The sequence below is a fragment of the Nerophis ophidion genome, linkage group LG06, assembly GCF_033978795.1.
Source record: "Nerophis ophidion isolate RoL-2023_Sa linkage group LG06, RoL_Noph_v1.0, whole genome shotgun sequence".
NCBI classification, from domain to species: domain Eukaryota; kingdom Metazoa; phylum Chordata; class Actinopteri; order Syngnathiformes; family Syngnathidae; genus Nerophis; species Nerophis ophidion.
In genome coordinates, this window is record NC_084616.1 from 8,176,137 (window position 1) to 8,197,616 (window position 21,480).

Consider the following 21,480-nt stretch of genomic DNA (forward strand, 5'->3'; position numbering starts at 1 on the left):
TTTCAGTATGTGACCCTTAGAAGATGATGTTTGGTCACACCTGATTTGTAGTCAATGTTTACACTTTTTCCCATTGCATGACAAATTTTTGCTATTTTTTTGTTTTGTTTACAATTTGACTATTATTGTTTTATCCAACAGCCCCGTGTTTCTACAATATGTGTTTGCATGTTCAAATTGTTCTCACCTTGAAAAGACAATTCATGCAACTTTTCTGTCAAAAATAGAAAAAGAGCGACTACGTTTAGTAAGAAAAGATGAAGTGCTTTATTGGGGTATTTTACTTCCGGCCCAGGACTGACTGACCCCCGGGACTTGAGTTTGACACCTGTGCTCCAGCAGCTGTTCCCACCCAAGTGACCACAATGTGGCGCCAGAGAGAACTGTCCAAATAAACACATTTTCCACCTGTGCTCCCTTTACAACGCAACAAAGTCGACTTAGACTGGCGTTCAACTAAAGTCACATTTTATAAAAGCGACGCGATGACGTCATCACGGTCACATGTTCCCTTGAATCCAGAGTCTATTTCCATCCCTCATGCTGGTCTCCATGGCAACCGCATCCACTCTTGTCACCTTACAAGCAAGTTTCAACCAGCATCACACACACACACACACACACACACACACACACACACACACACACACACACACACACACACACACACACACACACACACACACACACACACACACACACACACACACACACACACACACACACCTTCTTGTATTTCTTACCTCCTTGAGACATCCGGGGAAAAAAAGCCTACCTTGTTAGGACCACCCTTTCTAGATATATAAAGATGTGTATTTGCAACATTAATAATTTATGCATACATACTATGCAAATATAAAAAGGTAAGCTGTTAGTTATTTTTTTTTGTAATTGGTTTTTAATGATCATTATTCACTTCAAGTTATTACAGTATGTCTCTATATACATATTTATTTTATTTCTTGGTATTAATTCTGGCCAAAGGAGGCGCATTTCCATTTCTTACACTCACTTGTTATTTCATATGTTGACGAGAGGGGGAGCACTTTACATTTTTACACACACTTGTTATTTCATATGTTGACCAGAGGGGGAGTACTTAAAATGTTTACAAACACTTATTTCATTTCACTATGTAAAGCGCTTTGAGTCACTAGAGAAAAGCGCTATATAAATATACTTCACTTCATATGTTGACCAGAGGGGAGCACTTTTAAATTTTTATTATTTGTACACACACTTATTATTTCATATGTTGGCCAGAGGGGGAGCACTTTAAATGTTTACACACACTTGTTATTTTATATGTTGACCAGAGAAGGGGCACTTTTAAATTTTAATATTTTTTTAATTCTTACACACACACTTGTTATTTCATATGTGGACCAGAGGGGGAGTACTTAAAATGTTTACAAACACTTGTTATTTCATTTCACTATGTAAAGCGCTTTGAGTCACTAGAGAAAAGCGCTATATAAATATACTTCACTTCACTTCACTTCATATGTTGACCAGAGGGGAGCACTTTTAAATTTTAATAATTTGTACACACACTGTTTATTTCATATGTTAGCCAGAGAAGGAAACTTCACATTTTTACACACACTTATTATTTCATATGTTGGCCAGAGGGGGAGCACTTTAAATGTTTACACATACTTGTTATTTTATATGTTGACCAGAGAAGGGGCACGTTTAAATTGTAATATTTTTTTTAATTTTTACACACACTTGTTATTTCATATGTTGACCAGAGGGGGAGTACTTAAAATGTTTACAAACACTTGTTATTTCATTTCACTATGTAAAGCGCTTTGAGTCACTAGAGAAAAGCGCTATATAAATATACTTCACTTCACTTCACTTCATATGTTGACCAGAGGGGAGCACTTTTAAATTTTAATAATTTGTACACACACTGTTTATTTCATATGTTAGCCAGAGAAGGAGCACTTCACATTTTTACACACACTTATTTCATATGTTGGCCAGAGGGGGAGCACTTTAAATGTTTACACATACTTGTTATTTTATATGTTGACCAGAGAAGGGGCACTTTTAAATTGTAATATTTTTTTAAATTTTTACACACACTTGTTATTTCATATGTTGACCAGAGGGGGAGTACTTTAAATTTTTACAAACACTTGTTATTTCATTTCACTATGTAAAGCGCTTTGAGTCACTAGAGAAAAGCGCTATATAAATATACTTCACTTCACTTCACTTCATATGTTGACCAGAGGGGGGCACTTTTACATTTTAATAATATGTACACACACTGTTTATTTCATATGTTGGCCAGAGGGGGAGCACTTCACATTTTTACACACACTTATTATTTCATATGTTGGCCAGAGGGGGAGCACTTTAAATTATTACACACACATGTTATTTTATATGTTGACCAGAGAAGGGGCACTTTTAAATTTTAATTTTTTTATTTATTTTTACACACACTTGTTATTTCATATGTTGGCCAGAGAAGGAGCACTTCACATTTTTAAACACAATTATTATTTCATATGTTGGCCAGAGTGGGAGTACTTTAAATGTTTACAAACACTTGTTATTTCATATGTTGACCAGAGAGGGAACACTTTTAAATTTTAATATTTTTTAAATTTGTACACACACTTGTTATTTCATGTAAGTTAAAGTTAAAGTAAAGTTAAAAGTACCAATGATTGTCACACACATACTAGATGTGGGGAAATGATTCTCTGCATTTGACCCATCACCCTCGATCACCCCCTGGGAGGTGAGGGGAGCAGTGGGCAGCAGCGGAGCCGCGCCCGGGAATCACTTATGGTGATTTAACCCCCAATTCCAAACCTTAATGCTGAGTGCCAAACAGGGAGGTAATGGGTACCATTTTTATAGTCTTTGGTATGACTCGGCCGGGATTTGAACTCACGACCTACCGATCTCAGGGCGGACACTCTAACCACTAGGCCACTGAGTAGGTATGATGGTTACACACACTTGTTATTTCATATGTTGGCCAGAGGGGGAGAACTTTTTCATTTTTACAAACACTTGTTATTTCATATGTTGACCAGAGGGGGAGCAATTTTAAAAGCAACATCCTTTCTTTTTGGGAGCACCCTCATTTTGATGGATGTCACCACCAGGGGGTGCAAATGAGATCTCTATTTTTTTGTTTTTTGTAACATGCTTAAGGCCGATGACAAAGGAGTCAGGGACCACAGATGGCCCCTGTGCCGCACTTTGGGCAAACCAGCTGTAGAAGCTAACAGTTAATGGCCACTATAGTCTTAATAGCGTAGTGTATTTGTTCATCCTATGCTAACATATGGTTTGTCTTACGTCAGCAATCTAAAGTTGTAAGATCAGCTGTTCAGCTGGCTGGTTTTTTCGGGGTGGAATAGGGAAGTCCTTCTTTATCTTTTCGTATTATATATTGCTGCCTTTGCACCTGTCAATGTTACTTTTGTATGCACATTAAATCAACAACAAAATAAATCCTGACTTTGGAGCAATGTTCACAGATTTTAGTATTTGGCTCTATTAAATGCAATGGTTTTCCCTATTAGGACCAACATTTCGCTTACTTTTCCTTGTTGATGTCTCAAGATGGGTAGAAATACAACACACACACACACACACACACACACACACACACACACACACACACACACACACACACACACACACACACACACACACACACACACACACACACACACACACACACACACACACACACACACACACACGTAATTCACTCAACATAAAGCGTATCTTCTATGAAAATACATAACATATTTTCTAAGAACTATGATAATAATATCTATTTACAATCCGTTTAATATCCAATAGAAAATATCCCGTTTTTCTTCAAAATGATGGAGATATGACATCTAGCAATCATAATAAAAAGTGTAATAAAAGGAAGGCCCTACTGTTTGTTGTTTAGGGGCGTGCACGTGCGTGAGGGGCGTGCACGTGCGACTAGACCTCCTCCTGGTCCTCCTGCAGGCCACAATTGACCAGAAACTCCTTGATGCTTGGCTGATCGCCAAGCCCCGCCCACTGCTCCTCCAGCGCCTGCAGAAGCTCCTCCCACCGCCGTTTGTCCCTCCCCGTCTGCCAGGACAGGCGCACGGCGGCCCGCAAGAGCGGCAGCAGGAGTGGGTGTGGCCTGTCCGGACCTGGCTTCTGGCCGGCGGGGGCCAGGAGCCGGAGGGCGCGGTCCACGTGGTCCCGGGCCTCCTCCTGCTGGTCCACTTCCTGGAAGCAACAGGCCAGTCCCACCAGCGTGAACAACCAGTGGGAGGAGCCCGGGGGAGGATCGCAGGGCATGACCCCGCCCAGTTTGTCCTGAAGCCTCTTGGCGTTGAGCAGCGGACCCAGGGCGTCCTGGTAGCGCCCCACCCTGGACACGAGACATGTCCAGTCAGAAAGATTCCACCAGTTCCAGAACATCTGGCAGGAGTTATTGCATCACTGACGCCCCCAGGAAGTGACCTCATTTACTTCCTGTTTCCACCAAAAACCACACTAGGCTGGAACGCCTTTATGGCCACGCCCCTAGAAGCAGTGCTCGCCGTACATGAACTTAAGTGGTCCGCCACAGATACATGTAGTCTGTACGAATACATTGCCCTGAAAACACTTTATGATGGGACTGTCTGTGAATGACATTGTAACTCTGTATTGTACTCGGGTACCGGTACCAAAATGTATTTTGATACTTTTCTGAACATAGGGGACCACAAAAATGTCATTATTGTCTTTGTTTGAACAACACATGTTAGAGTACATGAAACATATGTTTATTATTGTCATTTTGTCCTTAAATAAAATGTTGAACATACTAGACAACTTGTTTTTAAGTAGTAAGTAAACAAACAAAGACTCCTCCATATTGTGTCATTTATACACCTATTATGTTGTCTGCATTATAAAAGACAAACTGTAAAAAAAAATTATGAATCAATTTGTTCATTTACTGTTAATATCTGCCTATTTTCTGTTTTAACATGTTCTATCTACACTTCTGTTGAAATGTAATAATCACTTATTCTTCTCTTCTCTGATACTTGACATTAGTTTGGGATGATACCACACATTTAGGTATGGATCCGATACCTAGTAGTTACAGTATCACACAATAAAATATAATACCTAATACACCAGTAATAATATGGTTAAAAATACTGATGTAAAGGGTAGGTGTCATGCTATTTTCTGTTTTAACATGTTCTATCTACACTTCTGTTAAAATGTAATAATCACTTATTCTTCTCTTCTTTGATACTTGACATTAGTTCTGGATGATACCACACATTTAGGTATGGATCCGATACCAAGTAGTTACAGTATCACACAATAAAATATAACACCTAATACACCAGTAATAATATGGTTAAAAATACTGATGTAAAGGGTAGGTGTCGTGCTATTTTCTGTTTTAGCATGTTCTATAAACACTTCTGTTAAAATGTAATAATCACTTATTCTTCACTTCTTTGATACTTTACATTAGTTTTGGATGATACCACACATTTAGGTATGGATCCGATACCAAGTAGTTACAGTATCACACAATAAAATATAACACCTAGTAGGGACGGCATGGCGCAGTGGAAGAGTGGCCGTGCGCAACCCGAGGGTCCATGGTTCAATTCCCACCTAGTACCAACCTCGTCACGCCCGTTGTGTCCTGAGCAAGACACTTCACCCTTGCTCCTGATGGGTGCTGGTTAGCGCCTTGCATGGCAGCTCCCTCCATCAGTGTGTGAATGTGTGTGTGAATGGGTAAATGTGGAAGTAGTGTCAAAGCCCTTTGAGTACTTTGAAGGTAGAAAAGCGCTATACAAGTACAACCCATTTATCATTTATTTACACCAGTAATAATATGGTTAAAAAATACTGATGTAAAGGGTAGGTGTCGTGCTATTTTCTGTTTTAACATGTTCTATAAACACTTCTGTTAAAATGTAATAATCACTTATTCTTCTCTTCTTTGATACTTGACATTAGTTTTGGATGATACCACACATTTAGGTATGGATCCGATACCAAGTAGTTACAGGATCATACATTGGTCATATTCAAAGTCCTCATGTGTCCAGGGACATATTTACTGACTTCATAAACATAAAATGAATTTTAAAAAAGAGAAAAAAAAGATTATGTGAGGATAAAAAATATTGATGTAATATCGGCTACTGTACTTGGTATCATTACAGTGGATGTCAGGTGTAGATCCACCCATGAATTAGGACTAAATGACAATAATAAACATATGTTTCATGTACCATACATTTTTTGGGGTTAAAATAAAGACAATAATGATGTTTTTTGTGGTCCCCTTTATTTAGAAAAGTACGGAAATACATTTTGGTACCGGTACCAAACTATTGGTATGGGGACAACCCTAGTGCAATACAGAGTTACAATTTCAATTCACAGACAGTCCCATTATAAAGTGTTTTCAGGGCCAACCCTAATACTGTAACTGTGCTGCTCATTCAGAAGTTACAAAAATGTAAATCAATATTATAATTTTGTGCATTAAAAAGAAAACAAAGGCAAATTCCTAAAAAACAAACAATTAACCTTGTTTATGTATTTACAAAATAACAATTAAAATAGCAGCAATGAAAACAAACAATACACAAAATTTAAATTCCTCAAAAAGAAAAGGTTGTTGTGATGTTGAAAAAGCTGCACAATGATATATTGATTATTGATTCAATCTTTTAGCACTCTAGTAGACTCAATGTGTCGAATATCTTTTGATTCATTCTGAGTTTGTCCTTGTGCCTTCTTTACGCCATCGTAAATTGTTATTGTGCCTTCTTTACGCCATCATAAATTGTTATTGTGCCTTCTTTACGCTATCGTAAATTGTTATTGTGCCTTCTTTACGCCATCGCAAATTGTTATTGTGCCTTCTTTACGCCATCGCAAATTGTTATTGTGCCTTCTCTACGCCATCGTAAATTGTTATTGTGCCTTCTTTACGCCATCGTAATTTATTGGGCCTTCTTTATGCCATCGCAAATTGTTATTGTGCCTTTACGTCATCGCAAATTGTTATTGTGCCTTCTTTACGCCATCGCAAATTGTTATTGTGCCTTCTTTACGCCATTGCAAATTGTTATTGTGCCTTCTTTACGCCATCGCAAATTGTTATTGTGCCTTCTTTACGCCATCGTAAATTGTTATTGTGCCTTCTTTACGCCATCGCAAATTGTTATTGTGCCTTCTTTGCGCCATCGTAAATTGTTATTGTGCCTTCTTTACGCCATCGCAAATTGTTATTGTGCCTTCTTTACGCCATCGTAAATTGTTATTGTGCCTTCTTTACGCCATCGTAAATTGTTATTGTGCCTTCTTTACGCCATCGCAAATTGTTATTGGGCCTTCTTTGCGCCATCGTAAATTGTTATTGTGCCTTCTTTACGCCATCGCAAATTGTTATTGTGCCTTCTTTACGCCATCGCAAATTGTCATTGTGCCTTCTTTACGCCATCGCAAATTGTTATTGTGCCTTCTTTACGCCATCGCAAATTGTTATTGTGCCTTCTTTACGCCATCGTAAATTGTTATTGTGCCTTCTTTACGCCATCGCAAATTGTTATTGTGCCTTCTTTGCGCCATCGTAAATTGTTATTGTGCCTTCTTTACGCCATCGCAAATTGTTATTGTGCCTTCTTTACGCCATCGTAAATTGTTATTGTGCCTTCTTTACGCCATCGTAAATTGTTATTGTGCCTTCTTTACGCCATCGCAAATTGTTATTGTGCCTTCTTTACGCCATCGCAAATTGTCATTGTGCCTTCTTTACGCCATCGTAAATTGTCATTGTGCCTTCTTTACGCCATCGTAAATTGTTATTGTGCCTTCTCTACGCCATCGTAAATTGTTATTGTGCCTTCTCTACACCATCGTAAATTGTTATTGTGCCTTCTTTACGCCATCATAAATTTTTATTGTGCCTTCTTTACGCCATCGCAAATTGTTATTGTGCCTTCTTTACGCCATCGCAAATTTTTATTGTGCCTTCTTTACGCCATCGTAATTTGTTATTGGGTCTTCTTCACGCCATCGCAAATTGTTATTGTGCCTTCTTTACGCCATTGTAAATTGTTATTGTCCCTTCTTTACGCCATCGTTAATTGTTATTGTGCCTTCTTTACGCCATCGCAAATTGTTATTGTGCCTTCTTTACGCCATTGTAAATTGTTATTGTGCCTTCTTTACGCCATTGTAATTTGTTATTGGGCCTTCTTTACGCCATCGTAAATTGTTATTGTGCCTTCTTTATGCCATCGTAATTTGTTATTGGGCCTTCTTTGCGCCATCGTAAATTGTTATTGTCCCTTCTTTACGCCATCGTTAATTGTTATTGTGCCTTCTTTACGCCATCGCAAATTGTCATTGTGCCTTCTTTACGCCATCGCAAATTGTCATTGTGCCTTCTTTACGCCATCGTAAATTGTTATTGTGCCTTCTTTACGCCATCGTAAATTGTTATTGTGCCTTCTTTACGCCATCGCAAATTATTATTGTGCCTTCTTTACGCCATCGTAAATTGTTATTGTGCCTTCTTTACGCCATCGTAAATTGTTATTGTGCCTTCTTTACGCCATCATAAATTGTTATTGTGCCTTCTTTACGCCATCGTAAATTGTTATTGTGCCTTCTTTACGCCATCGTAAATTGTTATTGTGCCTTCTTTACGCCATCGTAAATTGTTATTGTGCCTTCTTTACGCCATCGTAAATTGTTATTGTGCCTTCTTTACGCCATCGTAAATTGGTATTGTGCCTTCTTTACGCCATCGTAAATTGTTATTGGGCCTTCTTCACGCCATCGCAAATTGTTATTGTGCCTTCTTTACGCCATCGCAAATTGTTATTGTGCCTTCTTTACGCCATCGTTAATTGTTATTGGGCCTTCTTCACGCCATCGCAAATTGTTATTGTGCCTTCTTTACGCCATCATAAATTGTCACTGTGCCTTCTTTACACCATCGCAAATTGTCATTGTGCCTTCTTTACGCCATCGCAAATTATTATTGTGCCTTCTTTACGCCATCGTAAATTGTTATTGTGCCTTCTTTACGCCATCGTAAATTGTTATTGTGCCTTCTTTACGCCATCATAAATTGTTATTGTGCCTTCTTTACGCCATCGCAAATTGTTATTGTGCCTTCTTTACGCCATCGTAAATTGTTATTGTGCCTTCTTTACGCTATCATAAATTGTTATTGTGCCTTCTTTACACCATTTTTAATTGTTATTGTGCCTTCTTTACGCCATCGCAAATTGTTATTGTGCCTTCTTTACGCCATCGTAAATTGTTATTGTGCCTTCTTTACGCCATCGCAAATTGTCATTGTGCCTTCTTTACGCCATCGTAAATTGTCATTGTGCCTTCTTTACGCCATCGTAAATTGTTATTGTGCCTTCTCTACGCCATCGTAAATTGTTATTGTGCCTTCTCTACACCATCGTAAATTGTTATTGTGCCTTCTTTACGCCATCATAAATTTTTATTGTGCCTTCTTTACGCCATCGCAAATTGTTATTGTGCCTTCTTTACGCCATCGCAAATTTTTATTGTGCCTTCTTTACGCCATCGTAATTTGTTATTGGGTCTTCTTCACGCCATCGCAAATTGTTATTGTGCCTTCTTTACGCCATTGTAAATTGTTATTGTCCCTTCTTTACGCCATCGTTAATTGTTATTGTGCCTTCTTTACGCCATCGCAAATTGTTATTGTGCCTTCTTTACGCCATCGTAAATTGTTATTGTGCCTTCTTTACGCCATCGTAAATTGTTATTGTGCCTTCTTTACGCCATCGTAAATTGTTATTGTGCCTTCTTTACACCATCGCAAATTGTTATTGTGCCTTCTTTACGCCATCGTAAATTGTTATTGTGCCTTCTTTACGCCATCGTAAATTGTTATTGTGCCTTCTTTACGCCATCGTAAATTGTTATTGTGCCTTCTTTACACCATCGCAAATTGTTATTGTGCCTTCTTTACGCCATCGTTAATTGTTATTGGGCCTTCTTTACGCCATCATAAATTGTTATTGTGCCTTCTTTACGCCATCGCAAATTGTCATTGTGCCTTCTTTACGCCATCGTAAATTGTTATTGTGCCTTCTTTACGCCATCATAAATTGTTATTGTGCCTTCTTTACGCCATCGTAAATTGTTATTGGGCCTTCTTTACGCCATCGTAAATTGTTATTGTGCCTTCTTTACGCCATCGTAAATTGTTATTGTGCCTCCTCTACGCCATCGTAAATTGTTATTGTGCCTTCTTTACGCCATCGTAAATTGTTATTGGGCCTTCTTTACGCCATCGTAAATTGTTATTGTGCCTTCTTTACGCCATCGTAAATTGTTATTGTGCCTCCTCTACGCCATCGTAAATTGGTATTGTGCCTTCTTTACGCCATCGTAAATTGTTATTGTGCCTTCTTTACGCCATCGTAAATAGTTATTGTGCCTTCTCTACGCCATCGCAAATTGTTATTGTGCCTTCTTTACGCCATCGTAAATTGTTATTGTGCCTTCTTTACGCCATCGTAAATTGTTATTGTGCCTTCTTTACGCCATCGCAAATTGTTATTGTGCCTTCTTCACGCCATCGCAAATTGTTATTGTGCCTTCTTTACGCCATCATAAATTGTTATTGTGCCTTCTTTACGCCATCGCAAATTGTCATTGTGCCTTCTTTACGCCATCGTAAATTGTTATTGGGCCTTCTTTACGCCATCGTAAATTGTTATTGTGCCTTCTTTACGCCATCATAAATTGTTATTGTGCCTTCTTTACGCCATCGCAAATTGTTATTGGGCCTTCTTCACGCCATCGCAAATGGTTATTGTGCCTTCTTTACGCCATCGTAAATTTTTATTGTGCCTCCTCTACGCCATCGTAAATTGTTATTGTGCCTTCTTTACGCCATCGTAAATTTTTATTGTGCCTTCTTTACGCCATCATAAATTGTTATTGTGCCTTCTTTACGCCATCGTAAATTGTTATTGTGCCTTCTTTACGCCATCGTAAATTTTTATTGTGCCTTCTTTACGCCATCGTAAATTGTTATTGTGCCTTCTTTACGCCATCGTAAATTGTTATTGTGCTTTCTTTACGCCATCGTAAATTGTTATTGTGCCTTCTTTGCGCCATCGTAAATTGTTATTGTACCTTCTTTACGCCATCGTAATTTGTTATTGTGCCTTCTTTACGCCATCGTAAATTGTCATTGTGCCTTCTTCACGCCATCGTAAATTGTCATTGTGCCTTCTTTACGCCATCGTAAATTGTCATTGTGCCTTCTTTACGCCATCGTAAATTGTCATTGTGCCTTCTTTACGCCATCATAAATTGTCATTGTGCCTTCTTTACGCCATCGCAAATTGTCATTGTGCCTTCTTTACGCCATCGTTAATTGTTATTGGGCCTTCTTCACGCCATCGCAAATTGTTATTGTGCCTTCTTTACGCCATTGTAAATTGTTATTGTGCCTTCTTTACGCCATCGTAAATTGTTATTGTGCCTTCTTTACGCCATCGTAAATTGTCATTGTGCCTTCTTTACGCCATCGTAAATTGTCATTGTGCCTTCTTTACGCCATCGTAAATTGTCATTGTGCCTTCTTTACGCCATCATAAATTGTCATTGTGCCTTCTTTACGCCATCGTAAATTGTCATTGTGCCTTCTTTACGCCATCGTAAATTGTCATTGTGCCTTCTTTACGCCATCATAAATTGTCATTGTGCCTTCTTTACGCCATCGCAAATTGTCATTGTGCCTTCTTTACGCCATCGTTAATTGTTATTGGGCCTTCTTCACGCCATCGCAAATTGTTATTGTGCCTTCTTTACGCCATTGTAAATTGTTATTGTGCCTTCTTTACGCCATCGTAAATTGTTATTGTGCCTTCTTTACGCCATCGTAAATTGTCATTGTGCCTTCTTTACGCCATCGTAAATTGTCATTGTGCCTTCTTTACGCCATCGTAAATTGTCATTGTGCCTTCTTTATGCCATCATAAATTGTTATTGTGCCTTCTCTACGCCATCACAAATTTTTATTGTGCCTTCTTTACGCCATCGCAAATTGTTATTGTGCCTTCTTTACACCATCGCAAATTGTCATTGTGCCTTCTTTACGCCATCATAAATAGTTATTGTGCCTTCTTTACGCCATCGTAAATTGTTATTGTCCCTTCTTTACGCCATTGCAAATTGACGCTGCTTCAAAAGGTACTTGAAATAATGTCGACAAAGTTCAGCAGGCTGACTTTGGCTAAAATGACAGTTGAAGGTATTTTTCACAAAAACTTTGTCTGTAGAAGCTAACACTCTTACATCCTCAGTGATGTTGACTAGGGAACTCCCAAATAAATAGAGGAGCACGTGGGCTGCACCTCAGAGCGTAGGGTGGAACTGTCATTGAGTGTGCAGCCCAATACCTCTCCCCTCATGAGCAAAATTGAAATCTGCGTCTTGTCTTGTATAATAGATAGTTTGGTGTTTGAACCTGACATCTTAACCGTAGCGCTCTAGATTCCTACTTTCCAGACGGGCCTTCAAGTGGACATCGTATCATTACTTTCCCTACGTCATCAAACTAACTTCCTGCTTGTAGAAGAAGGCGTCTGTTAGAATAATTATATATAAGTTGTCACAGAACTCTTAGGCTTAAAAGCCGTCGCTATAGTTATTATCAATCGTGCTGAAGCTGTACTTTTCTATCCGTGCAAAGGCACAACTTGAAATCTTGTTTTGCGAGTTGTCTCGTGTCAGCAGTTTGTTTCCAGACCCTGCCTGCTGACAGCCAAGGATGGACATCCAGTACCGACATCGAGACAGGGCGATAACACGAGTGTCAGCACATTTCCATTCTGATTAATCATGTATTGTGTCTAACTGGGGCTACTCCATTCAGAAGCAGCCTCAGTGATTTTAACTAGGGACCTCCCGAATAAATAGAGGAGCACGTGGGCTGTACCTCAGAGCGTAGGGTGCAACTGTAACTGAGTGCACAGCCCACTACGTCTCTCCTCATGAGCAAAATTGAACTCTGTCTCTGCCTGAGTCCTTGTTTCTTGTCTTGTGTAATAGATAGTTTGGTGTTTGAACCTGACATCTTAACCTTAGCGCTCTGGATTCCTACTTTCCAGATGGGCCTTCGAGTGGACATCATATTATTAATCCTTTCCTATGTCATCAAACTAACTTCCTGCTTGTTTCAGAAGGTGTCACCTGATGAGCAGCTGTCCAGTCTGCAGGTCGGCCAGGTAGAAGAACTGCCGCACGCACGGCGCCCCCCCGAGGCCAGAGAGGGAGCACAGGTGAGACAGGTACTGCTCGAAGGCGCGGCTGCGCTTGGCGATGGTCTCGGCCGTGAAGTTCTTGCGCATCTTCTTACCTGCGGGGGCAAACAGGGGGTGACCACGACGCCGCCCACGCGACAAAAGACGCCGGCTTACGCGGAAAGACCACGCGCTCCATCTGGTCCCCGTGGCGGCGGCGCAGGGTGGCGTGCAGCCGGCGGAAGTCGGAATAGCGGCGGGTGATGACGGCCGGGGTCCTGTCGCTGGCGCCGGACTGGACGACGTGGACGGTGTAGAGCTGGCGGGAGAGCGCAGCAGTGAAAAAGCCCCGTGACGTTCCCCCCGCCTCCAGACTCACCACGTACTTGGAGGAGCCGTCCTGCACCACGCTGGCGTCCGTCACCTCGAACGACAAACTGTCCGCCTGGCGCTGCACCTTGTGGGCGGGGCTTCCTCCTCCCGGCCCACGCAGGCTCCGCCAGCTCTCCTGCAGCTGCCGAGTCAGCAGGCCGGAGGGGGAGGGGCCGAGAGGACTGGCGTCTAAAATAACGATGAGCTCAATCAAAGAAATATGTACGCCGTTACAGGTGGCGCCCTCTCACCTGTACTGCTAGGCCCCTCCTCTATGGATTCTCCCAGGAAGTCCGAGTCGCTCTCCAGCCCCGACCCCTCCCCCTCCGCCTCATCCTCCGCCTCGCCACGGCCGTCGAAGGACAGCGTGCCGCCGAGTCGCTCCGTCACGCACTCGTCCTCCTCCTCGAGCTCCGCCTCCCAGCGGTCCTCGCTCCACCCCCGCTCCGCCGCCCCGCCTGCAGCTTCCTGCTCGGGCCCCGCCCCCTGATCGCCTTTGAAGAGCGAGCGCTTCAAGCGGTCCAGCAACCGGGACGCCATGGCACCGCCAGGCCTTGAGGGCATGCAGAGGGGGAAAAGTTAGCCAACTTCCATGAGGTTTGTGAACACTCTTGTACTTGGTATCATTACAGTGGATGTCCGGTGTTTGTTTACATCGTGACTTATAATATCCTCCTACGGTGTGTAATGTTTAGCTATTCCTCATGCTCCAGTGATAATGCTACTCGTTAGAAACGTACTTTATTTGTCGCCTTGGAGGCCAGGACTAGTGATTTAAAAGTAGCTAAAACACTGCGGATGGACGTTAGCCGCTAGCCATGTCTTAAAGCAGCTCTTCCTGAGGGTGTTTCAGTGTTATAACTTCACCTTTATCTTTACTTTTCTACACCAAAATGCATCCATTCTCCCTTTTCTGTCTACACACGGTGTCTGCTTGTAAGTACTCTGTGTGTGCGCGCTGCCGAACATGCTCCTCTGCTCCCTTTTATTGGACACAGTTGTTTGCTAAAATGTAATATAAAAATACACACTCCAGTCTTTTGGCCTAGATATGTGAAAATAAAGAAAAAATAAATTGCCGATCTTATCACGCTGGCATGATTCTTGTGCTTATTATGATTTGTGGGTCACGATTTAAAAAGAATAAATACATTTAAAAAAAGAGCTCCCATTTAATACATGTAGCATTACATCACAGTGGGACACTGCTTGGATTCAACGTCCGGCAAAATGAGGGGAAACATGCGTTTCCCGTGCGTCCATGAAGGGTACGCAGCATGGAGCGCTACTGCCCACTGCCGCTGACGAGACGCGGGGCCGCCATCTTGGAGTGGTGATCCGCTCCACTCAGTGCAATTTATTTGTCAGGAGCAATGAACTGTCAGCACATTTCATTCATCTTACCTCACTGAATACCACTCATTTTCACACGCTTTTTGGTCATACGTGTAGTTATGATAAAGGACACATGTTTTATTATTCATAGTTTGCTTAACAGTGATAGAATATTCTTATATGCTATAATTGAGCCGGATCAAAACTGGCAATATAATCCCAGAGAAGGGGGAAAAAAATGCTCGACTATTTTTAATTTGAACATGATTAGGTTGTATATACATGCTACATAAACAATGTATTTATACATTAGCTGTATCTAGCTGTATCTCTGTTGAGAGTTTATTTTGTCTTGACACTTTGTATTGATATTTTCTATTACATTCTTCCCTTAGATCAGGGGTGTCAAACTCAAATACACAGTGGGCCAAAATTTTAAACGGAACAAATTAACCTTTTAATAGGGACCCAAACAAGTGTTGCATTAAATATTGAACAAGCACGGCTTATATAAATTTATAGTGACATGCAAAATCCAGTTTCAAATAATAATGATAATAATAAAAAAATATCAATGGCATATCAAATAAAATTTGAATAAAAATGTAATGCCTTTTTTTCTATTTGCAATCTTCTGAGGTACATATCTAATTATTTCCACAGGCTATTAATAAATGAGAAAATAAAATAATGAATGAACCAAACATTCAAGCCTTGAAGTAGCAAGAGAAAATGCATGAATACAACGTTAATTATTGCTCAGTTTCCTGGAAGTTTCCCGGAATAGTTAGTGCTGCAAAGGGTTCTGGGTATTTGTTCTGTTGTGTTACGGTGCAGATGTTCACCCGAAATGGGTTTGGCATTCTTGTTTGGTGTGGGTTCACAGCGTGGCGCATATTTGTAACAGTGCTAAAGTTGTTTATACGGCCACCCTCAGTGTGACCTGTATGGCTGTTGACCAAGTATGCCTTGCATGACGTGACGACAGGTTGTAGAGAACGCTAAACGCAGTGCCTTAAATGCATGCCCCCAATATAGTTGTCCAGGTGGAAATCGGTCGAAATTTGGGGGAATGGTTGCCCCGGGAGATTTTCGGGAGGGGCACTGAACTCCGGGAGTCCACCGGGAAAATTAGGAGGGTTGGCAAGTATGAGTATTAGCGGTGAAGGCGGTGTTTAAGCGGCACCAACGCTGTATAACACCAACGGGCCAGCTCTAATGCTACATTGATATTGCCTCAAGGGCCAAATTAAATTACACCCATGCCTTAGATGATCACGTTTACACTCATTGTTTTATATATTTTTTTTATGTATGTCACTTTGGATAAAAGCGTCTGCCAAATACTTCAAAATAAACATATATATAAACACTTGCAAGTCTTTACATCAGCGAAAACAACCAATCTGTTTCACTGGATTCAGAATAAAAGCAAATTCTGTCTCACCCAACAATGTTAGTATTTGATAATTGTTACTTAAAGACTTATTCCTGCTTACAACTATACTGTTAAGAGAGTATTGTCTTATATGTTGCCTAAAATGAGAATGCATCATAATCAGTGGCGGCTGGTGAATTTTGTTTTAGGTGGGGCTGAAAGTTTGTAAGCTAAACCCCTGTAGGGGGGTCATCCTCCCCCAGAACATTCCGGTGTGATTTTTACATACAAATGACGCATTCTGGTGCATTCTGACAAAACAATGAAGACAAAATAGAACATTTTATAGGTTTGCAGAGAACTACATACAATATGCACACTCATTTGAGCAGGAAAACGCTGAACAGCATCCTTGTTTTCTACCTGTCAACTGTAGGTTTAGCATCTTTGTTTTCTCCCTGACAACTGTCATTTTAGCATCTTTGTTTTCTCCCTGACAACTGTCAGTTTAGCATCTTTGTTTTCTACCTGACAACTGTCAGTTTAGCATCTTTCTTTTTTCCCTGACAACTGTAGGTTTGGCATCCTTGTTTTCTCCCTGACAACTGTCAGTTTAGCATATTTCTTTTCTCCCTGACAACTGTCATTTTAGCATATTTTTTTCTCCCTGACAACTGTCAGTTTAGCGTATTTCTTTTCTCCCTGACAACTGTCAGTTTAGCATCTTTGTTTTCTCCCTGACAACTGTCAGTTTAGCATATTTCTTTTCTCCCTGACAACTGTCATTTTAGCATCTTTGTTTTCTCCCTGACAACTGTCAGTTTAGCATGTTTGTTTTCTCCCTGACAACTGTCATTTTAGCATCCTTGTTTTCTCCCTGACAACTGTCAGTTTAGCATCTTTCTTTTCTCCCTGACAACTGTCAGTTTAGCATCTTTCTTTTCTCCCTGACAACTGTCAGTTTAGCATCTTTCTTTTCTCCCTGACAACCGTCAATTTAGAATCTTTGTTTTCTCCCTGACAACTGTCAGTTTAGCATCTTTGTTTTCTCCCTGACAACTGTCAGTTTAGCATCTTTCTTTTCTCCCTGACAACTGTAGGTTTAGCATCTTTGTTTTCTCCCTGACAACTGTCATTTCAGCATCTTTGTTTTCTCCCTGACAACTGTCAGTTTAGCATCTTTGTTTTCTACCTGACAACTGTCAGTTTAGCATATTTCTTTTCTCCCTGACAACTGTAGGTTTAGCATTTTTTTCCCCTGACAACTGTCATTTTAGCATCTTTGTTTTCTCCCTGACAACCGTCAGTTTAGCATCTTTGTTTTCTCCCTGACAACTGTCAGTTTAGCATCTTTGTTTTCTCCCTGACAACTGTCAGTTTAGCATCTTTGTTTTCTCACTGACAACTGTCAGTTTAGCATCTTTGTTTTCTACCTGTCAACTGTCAGTTTAGCATCTTTCTTTTCTCCCTGACAGCTGTCAGTTTAGCATCTTTGTTTTCTCCCTGACAACTGTCAGTTTAGCATCTTTGTTTTCTCACTGACAACTGTCAGTTTAGCATCTTTCTTTTCTCCCTGACAATTGTAGGTTTAGCATCTTTTTTCCCCCCTGACAACTGTCATTTTAGCATCTTTCTTTTCTCCCTGACAACTTTCAGTTTAGCATCGTTCTTTTCTCCCTGACAACTGTCAGTTTAGCATCTTTCTTTTCTCCCTGACAACTGTCATTTTAGCATATTTGTTTTCTCCCTGACAACTGTCAGTTTAGCATCTTTCTTTTCTCCCTGACAACTGTCAGTTTAGCATCTTTCTTTTCTCCCTGACAACCGTCAGTTTAGCATCTTTGTTTTCTCCCTGACAACTGTCAATTTAGAATCTTTGTTTTCTCCCTGACAACTGTCAGTTTAGCATCTTTCTTTTCTCCCTGACAACTGTCAGTTTAGCATCTTTCTTTTCTCCCTGACAACTGTAGGTTTAGCATCTTTGTTTTCTCCCTGACAACTGTCATTTTAGCATCTTTGTTTTCTCCCTGACAACTGTCAGTTTAGCATCTTTGTTTTCTACCTGACAACTGTCAGTTTAGCATATTTCTTTTCTCCCTGACAACTGTCAGTTTAGCATCTTTGTTTTCTCCCTGACAACTGTCAGTTTAGCATCTTTGTTTTCTCCCTGACAACTGTCAGTTTAGCATCTTTGTTTTCTCCCTGACAACTGTCAGTTTAGCATCTTTCTTTTCTCCCTGACAACTGTCAGTTTAGCATCTTTCTTTTCTCCCTGACAACTGTAGGTTTAGCATCTTTGTTTTCTCCCTGACAACTGTCAGTTTAGCATCTTTGTTTTCTCCCTGACAACTGTCAGTTTAGCATCTTTGTTTTCTCCCTGACAACTGTCATTTTAGCATCTTTCTTTTCTCCCTGACAACTGTCAGTTTAGCATCTTTGTTTTCTCCCTGTCAACTGTCAGTTTAGCATCTTTGTTTTCTCCCTGACAATTGTCAGTTTAGCATCTTTCTTTTCTCCCTGACAACTGTAGGTTTAGCATCTTTGTTTTCTCCCTGACAACTGTTAGTTTAGCATCTTTGTTTTCTCCCTGACAACTGTCATTTTAGCATCTTTGTTTTCTCCCTGACAACTATTAGTTTAGCATATTTCTTTTCTCCCTGACAACTGTCAGTTTAGCATCTTTGTTTTCTCCCTGACAACTGTCAGTTTAGCATCTTTCTTTTCTCCCTGACAACTGTAGGTTTAGCATCTTTCTTTTCTCCCTGACAACTGTCATTTTAGCATCTTTTTTTTCTCCCTGACAACTGTTAGTTTATCATCTTTGTTTTCTCCCTGACAACTGTCATTTTAGCATCTTTGTTTTCTCCCTGACAACTGTCAGTTTAGCATCTTTCTTTTCTCCCTGACAACTGTCAGTTTAGCATCTTTCTTTTCTCCCTGACAACTGTCAGTTTAGCATCTTTCTTTTCTCCTTGACAACTGTAGGTTTAGCATCTTTGTTTTCTCCCTGACAACTGTCAGTTTAGCATCTTTCTTTTCTCCCTGACAACTGTCAGTTTAGCATCTTTGTTTTCTCCCTGACAACTGTCAGTTTAGCATCTTTGTTTTCTCCCTGACAACTGTAGGTTTAGCATCTTTTTTTTCCCTGACAACTGTCATTTTAGCTTCTTTGTTTTCTCCCTGACAACTGTCAGTTTAGCATCTTTCTTTTCTCCCTGACAACTGTCAGTTTAGCATCTTTCTTTTCTCCCTGACAACTGTAGGTTTAGCATCTTTGTTTTCTCCCTGACAACTGTCAGTTTAGCATCTTTGTTTTCTCCCTGACAACTGTCAGTTTAGCATCTTTGTTTTCTCCCTGACAACTGTCATTTTAGCATCTTTCTTTTCTCCCTGACAACTGTCAGTTTAGCATCTTTGTTTTCTCCCTGTCAACTGTCAGTTTAGCATCTTTGTTTTCTCCCTGACAACTGTCAGTTTAGCATCTTTCTTTTCTCCCTGACAACTGTAGGTTTAGCATCTTTGTTTTCTCCCTGACAACTGTCAGTTTAGCATCTTTGTTTTCTCCCTGACAACTGTCAGTTTAGCATCTTTGTTTTCTCCCTGACAACTGTCATTTTAGCATCTTTCTTTTCTCCCTGACAACTGTCAGTTTAGCATCTTTGTTTTCTCCCTGTCAACTGTCAGTTTAGCATCTTTGTTTTCTCCCTGACAACTGTCAGTTTAGGCTGCTCCTCATCACCACTTCAAGATGGCGGCCCAATTTCTCGCGTCACAGCAGTCAATGCTGCGTCGACCTATAACACGTCTATGATGCTAACTAGCTCAGTGACAGAAACATTTGACGACATAATGTGAAATATTCGGACATGTAAAGTGAACAAAGTACTTGGTTATCACCCCCAACAAAACATTTGTCCCTCACTCACGTCAAACTTTGGAGCTCAGCCGCGCCAAGGCTGCGTTAGCAACAGTTAGCAACAGAAGCTAACAAGTTTGTTGACAAGTTAGCAGCTTAAGTGTCGGCTTCTCCGGGCGAAGAGTCACTCACCCCGGGGTAAAGGCTCAGTCCGCCCGCCACTTCTTGTCCATATTTGCTCGCTATTTTCACGTTTTTGGACCTTCTAGTACCGAACTTGTTTCCGAGCCTGGACGTCCCGATCCCAAATCCCGAATCCCGAATCCGGAAAGTCTTCCGAAATACGCTCCTCTCGCTTGACACGTGAACGCACCTCGCGGGTTCACGCACACGGTTTGAGAATGACACGTATTTTTTTTTTCAAAAGTACTATATAAATATTATCTTCTGCTAAATGGTTAGGTGAGTATCTCTGAGGGTGATAAATAACCAAGAACAGTTTTTTGTTGTTATTTATTCTTGACAAATGCAGACTCCCCAAAATTGACCAACCAACGCTCACGCTGACGTCACGTGATTTACCCCACATCCGCTTAAGCGTTTACCCGACATGGCCACTAGATGGTGTGTAGTGCAGTAGAATCATCTCCCAAGTACCACGTTTGACTAATTATTTCACGTTTCGTCTTGAATATAAATTCCAAACTCACGCTAAGCCTTACCTAAAAAATATTTAAAACATCTTTTTGTGCTGCTTTTTTTTATTTAATTATTACACATTTTTGACATTCCCTCATCCAATTCAGCGTTTACATAACATGGCCACTAGATGGTGCTGTAGTGCAGTAGAATCAGTAGTGTTTGTTTTTCATCTCCCAAGTCAACACAAAAATTAAACTATTTCACATTTCGTCTTAAATAAACCATATTTATAGAGTGAATTCTAAACTCACGCTATGCATTACCTAAAATAAACATTTCAAACATTTTTTTGTGCTGCTTTTTTTCCAAAATTATCACACATTTTTGACATTCCCACATCCGCTTCAGCGTTTACGTAACATGGCCACTAGATGGTAAATGGTAATTTCGACACATTTTTGACATTCTGTACTAAATAATCCATCCATCCATTTTCCATCCATCCATTTTCTACCGCTCATTCCCTTTCGGGGTCGCGGGGGCGCTGGCGCCTATCTCAGCTACAATCCGGCGGAAGG

At 40.5% G+C, this 21,480-nt stretch overlaps 1 protein-coding gene across 2 annotated transcripts; it reads right to left on the reverse strand.

Moving 5' to 3' along the window:
- Positions 1 to 243: 243 nt before the first annotated feature.
- Positions 244 to 20,763, reverse strand: snx21 (sorting nexin family member 21). Of its 2 annotated transcripts, none has more exons than XM_061902592.1 (6): positions 20,453 to 20,763; positions 13,943 to 14,244; positions 13,706 to 13,880; positions 13,497 to 13,638; positions 13,270 to 13,435; positions 244 to 4,399 (listed from the first exon to the last, which is right to left on the reverse strand). In XM_061902592.1, exons 2-6 carry the CDS (start codon positions 14,229 to 14,231, stop codon positions 3,885 to 3,887), a joined length of 1,287 nt encoding a protein of 428 aa, XP_061758576.1. In that variant the 5' UTR covers positions 14,232 to 14,244; positions 20,453 to 20,763; the 3' UTR covers positions 244 to 3,884. The 2 variants fall into 2 exon arrangements, with proteins under 2 accessions (XP_061758576.1, XP_061758577.1); XM_061902593.1 differs by having other exon boundaries at positions 13,699 to 13,880; positions 20,453 to 20,761.
- Between the last annotated feature and the right edge of the window lie 717 nt (positions 20,764 to 21,480).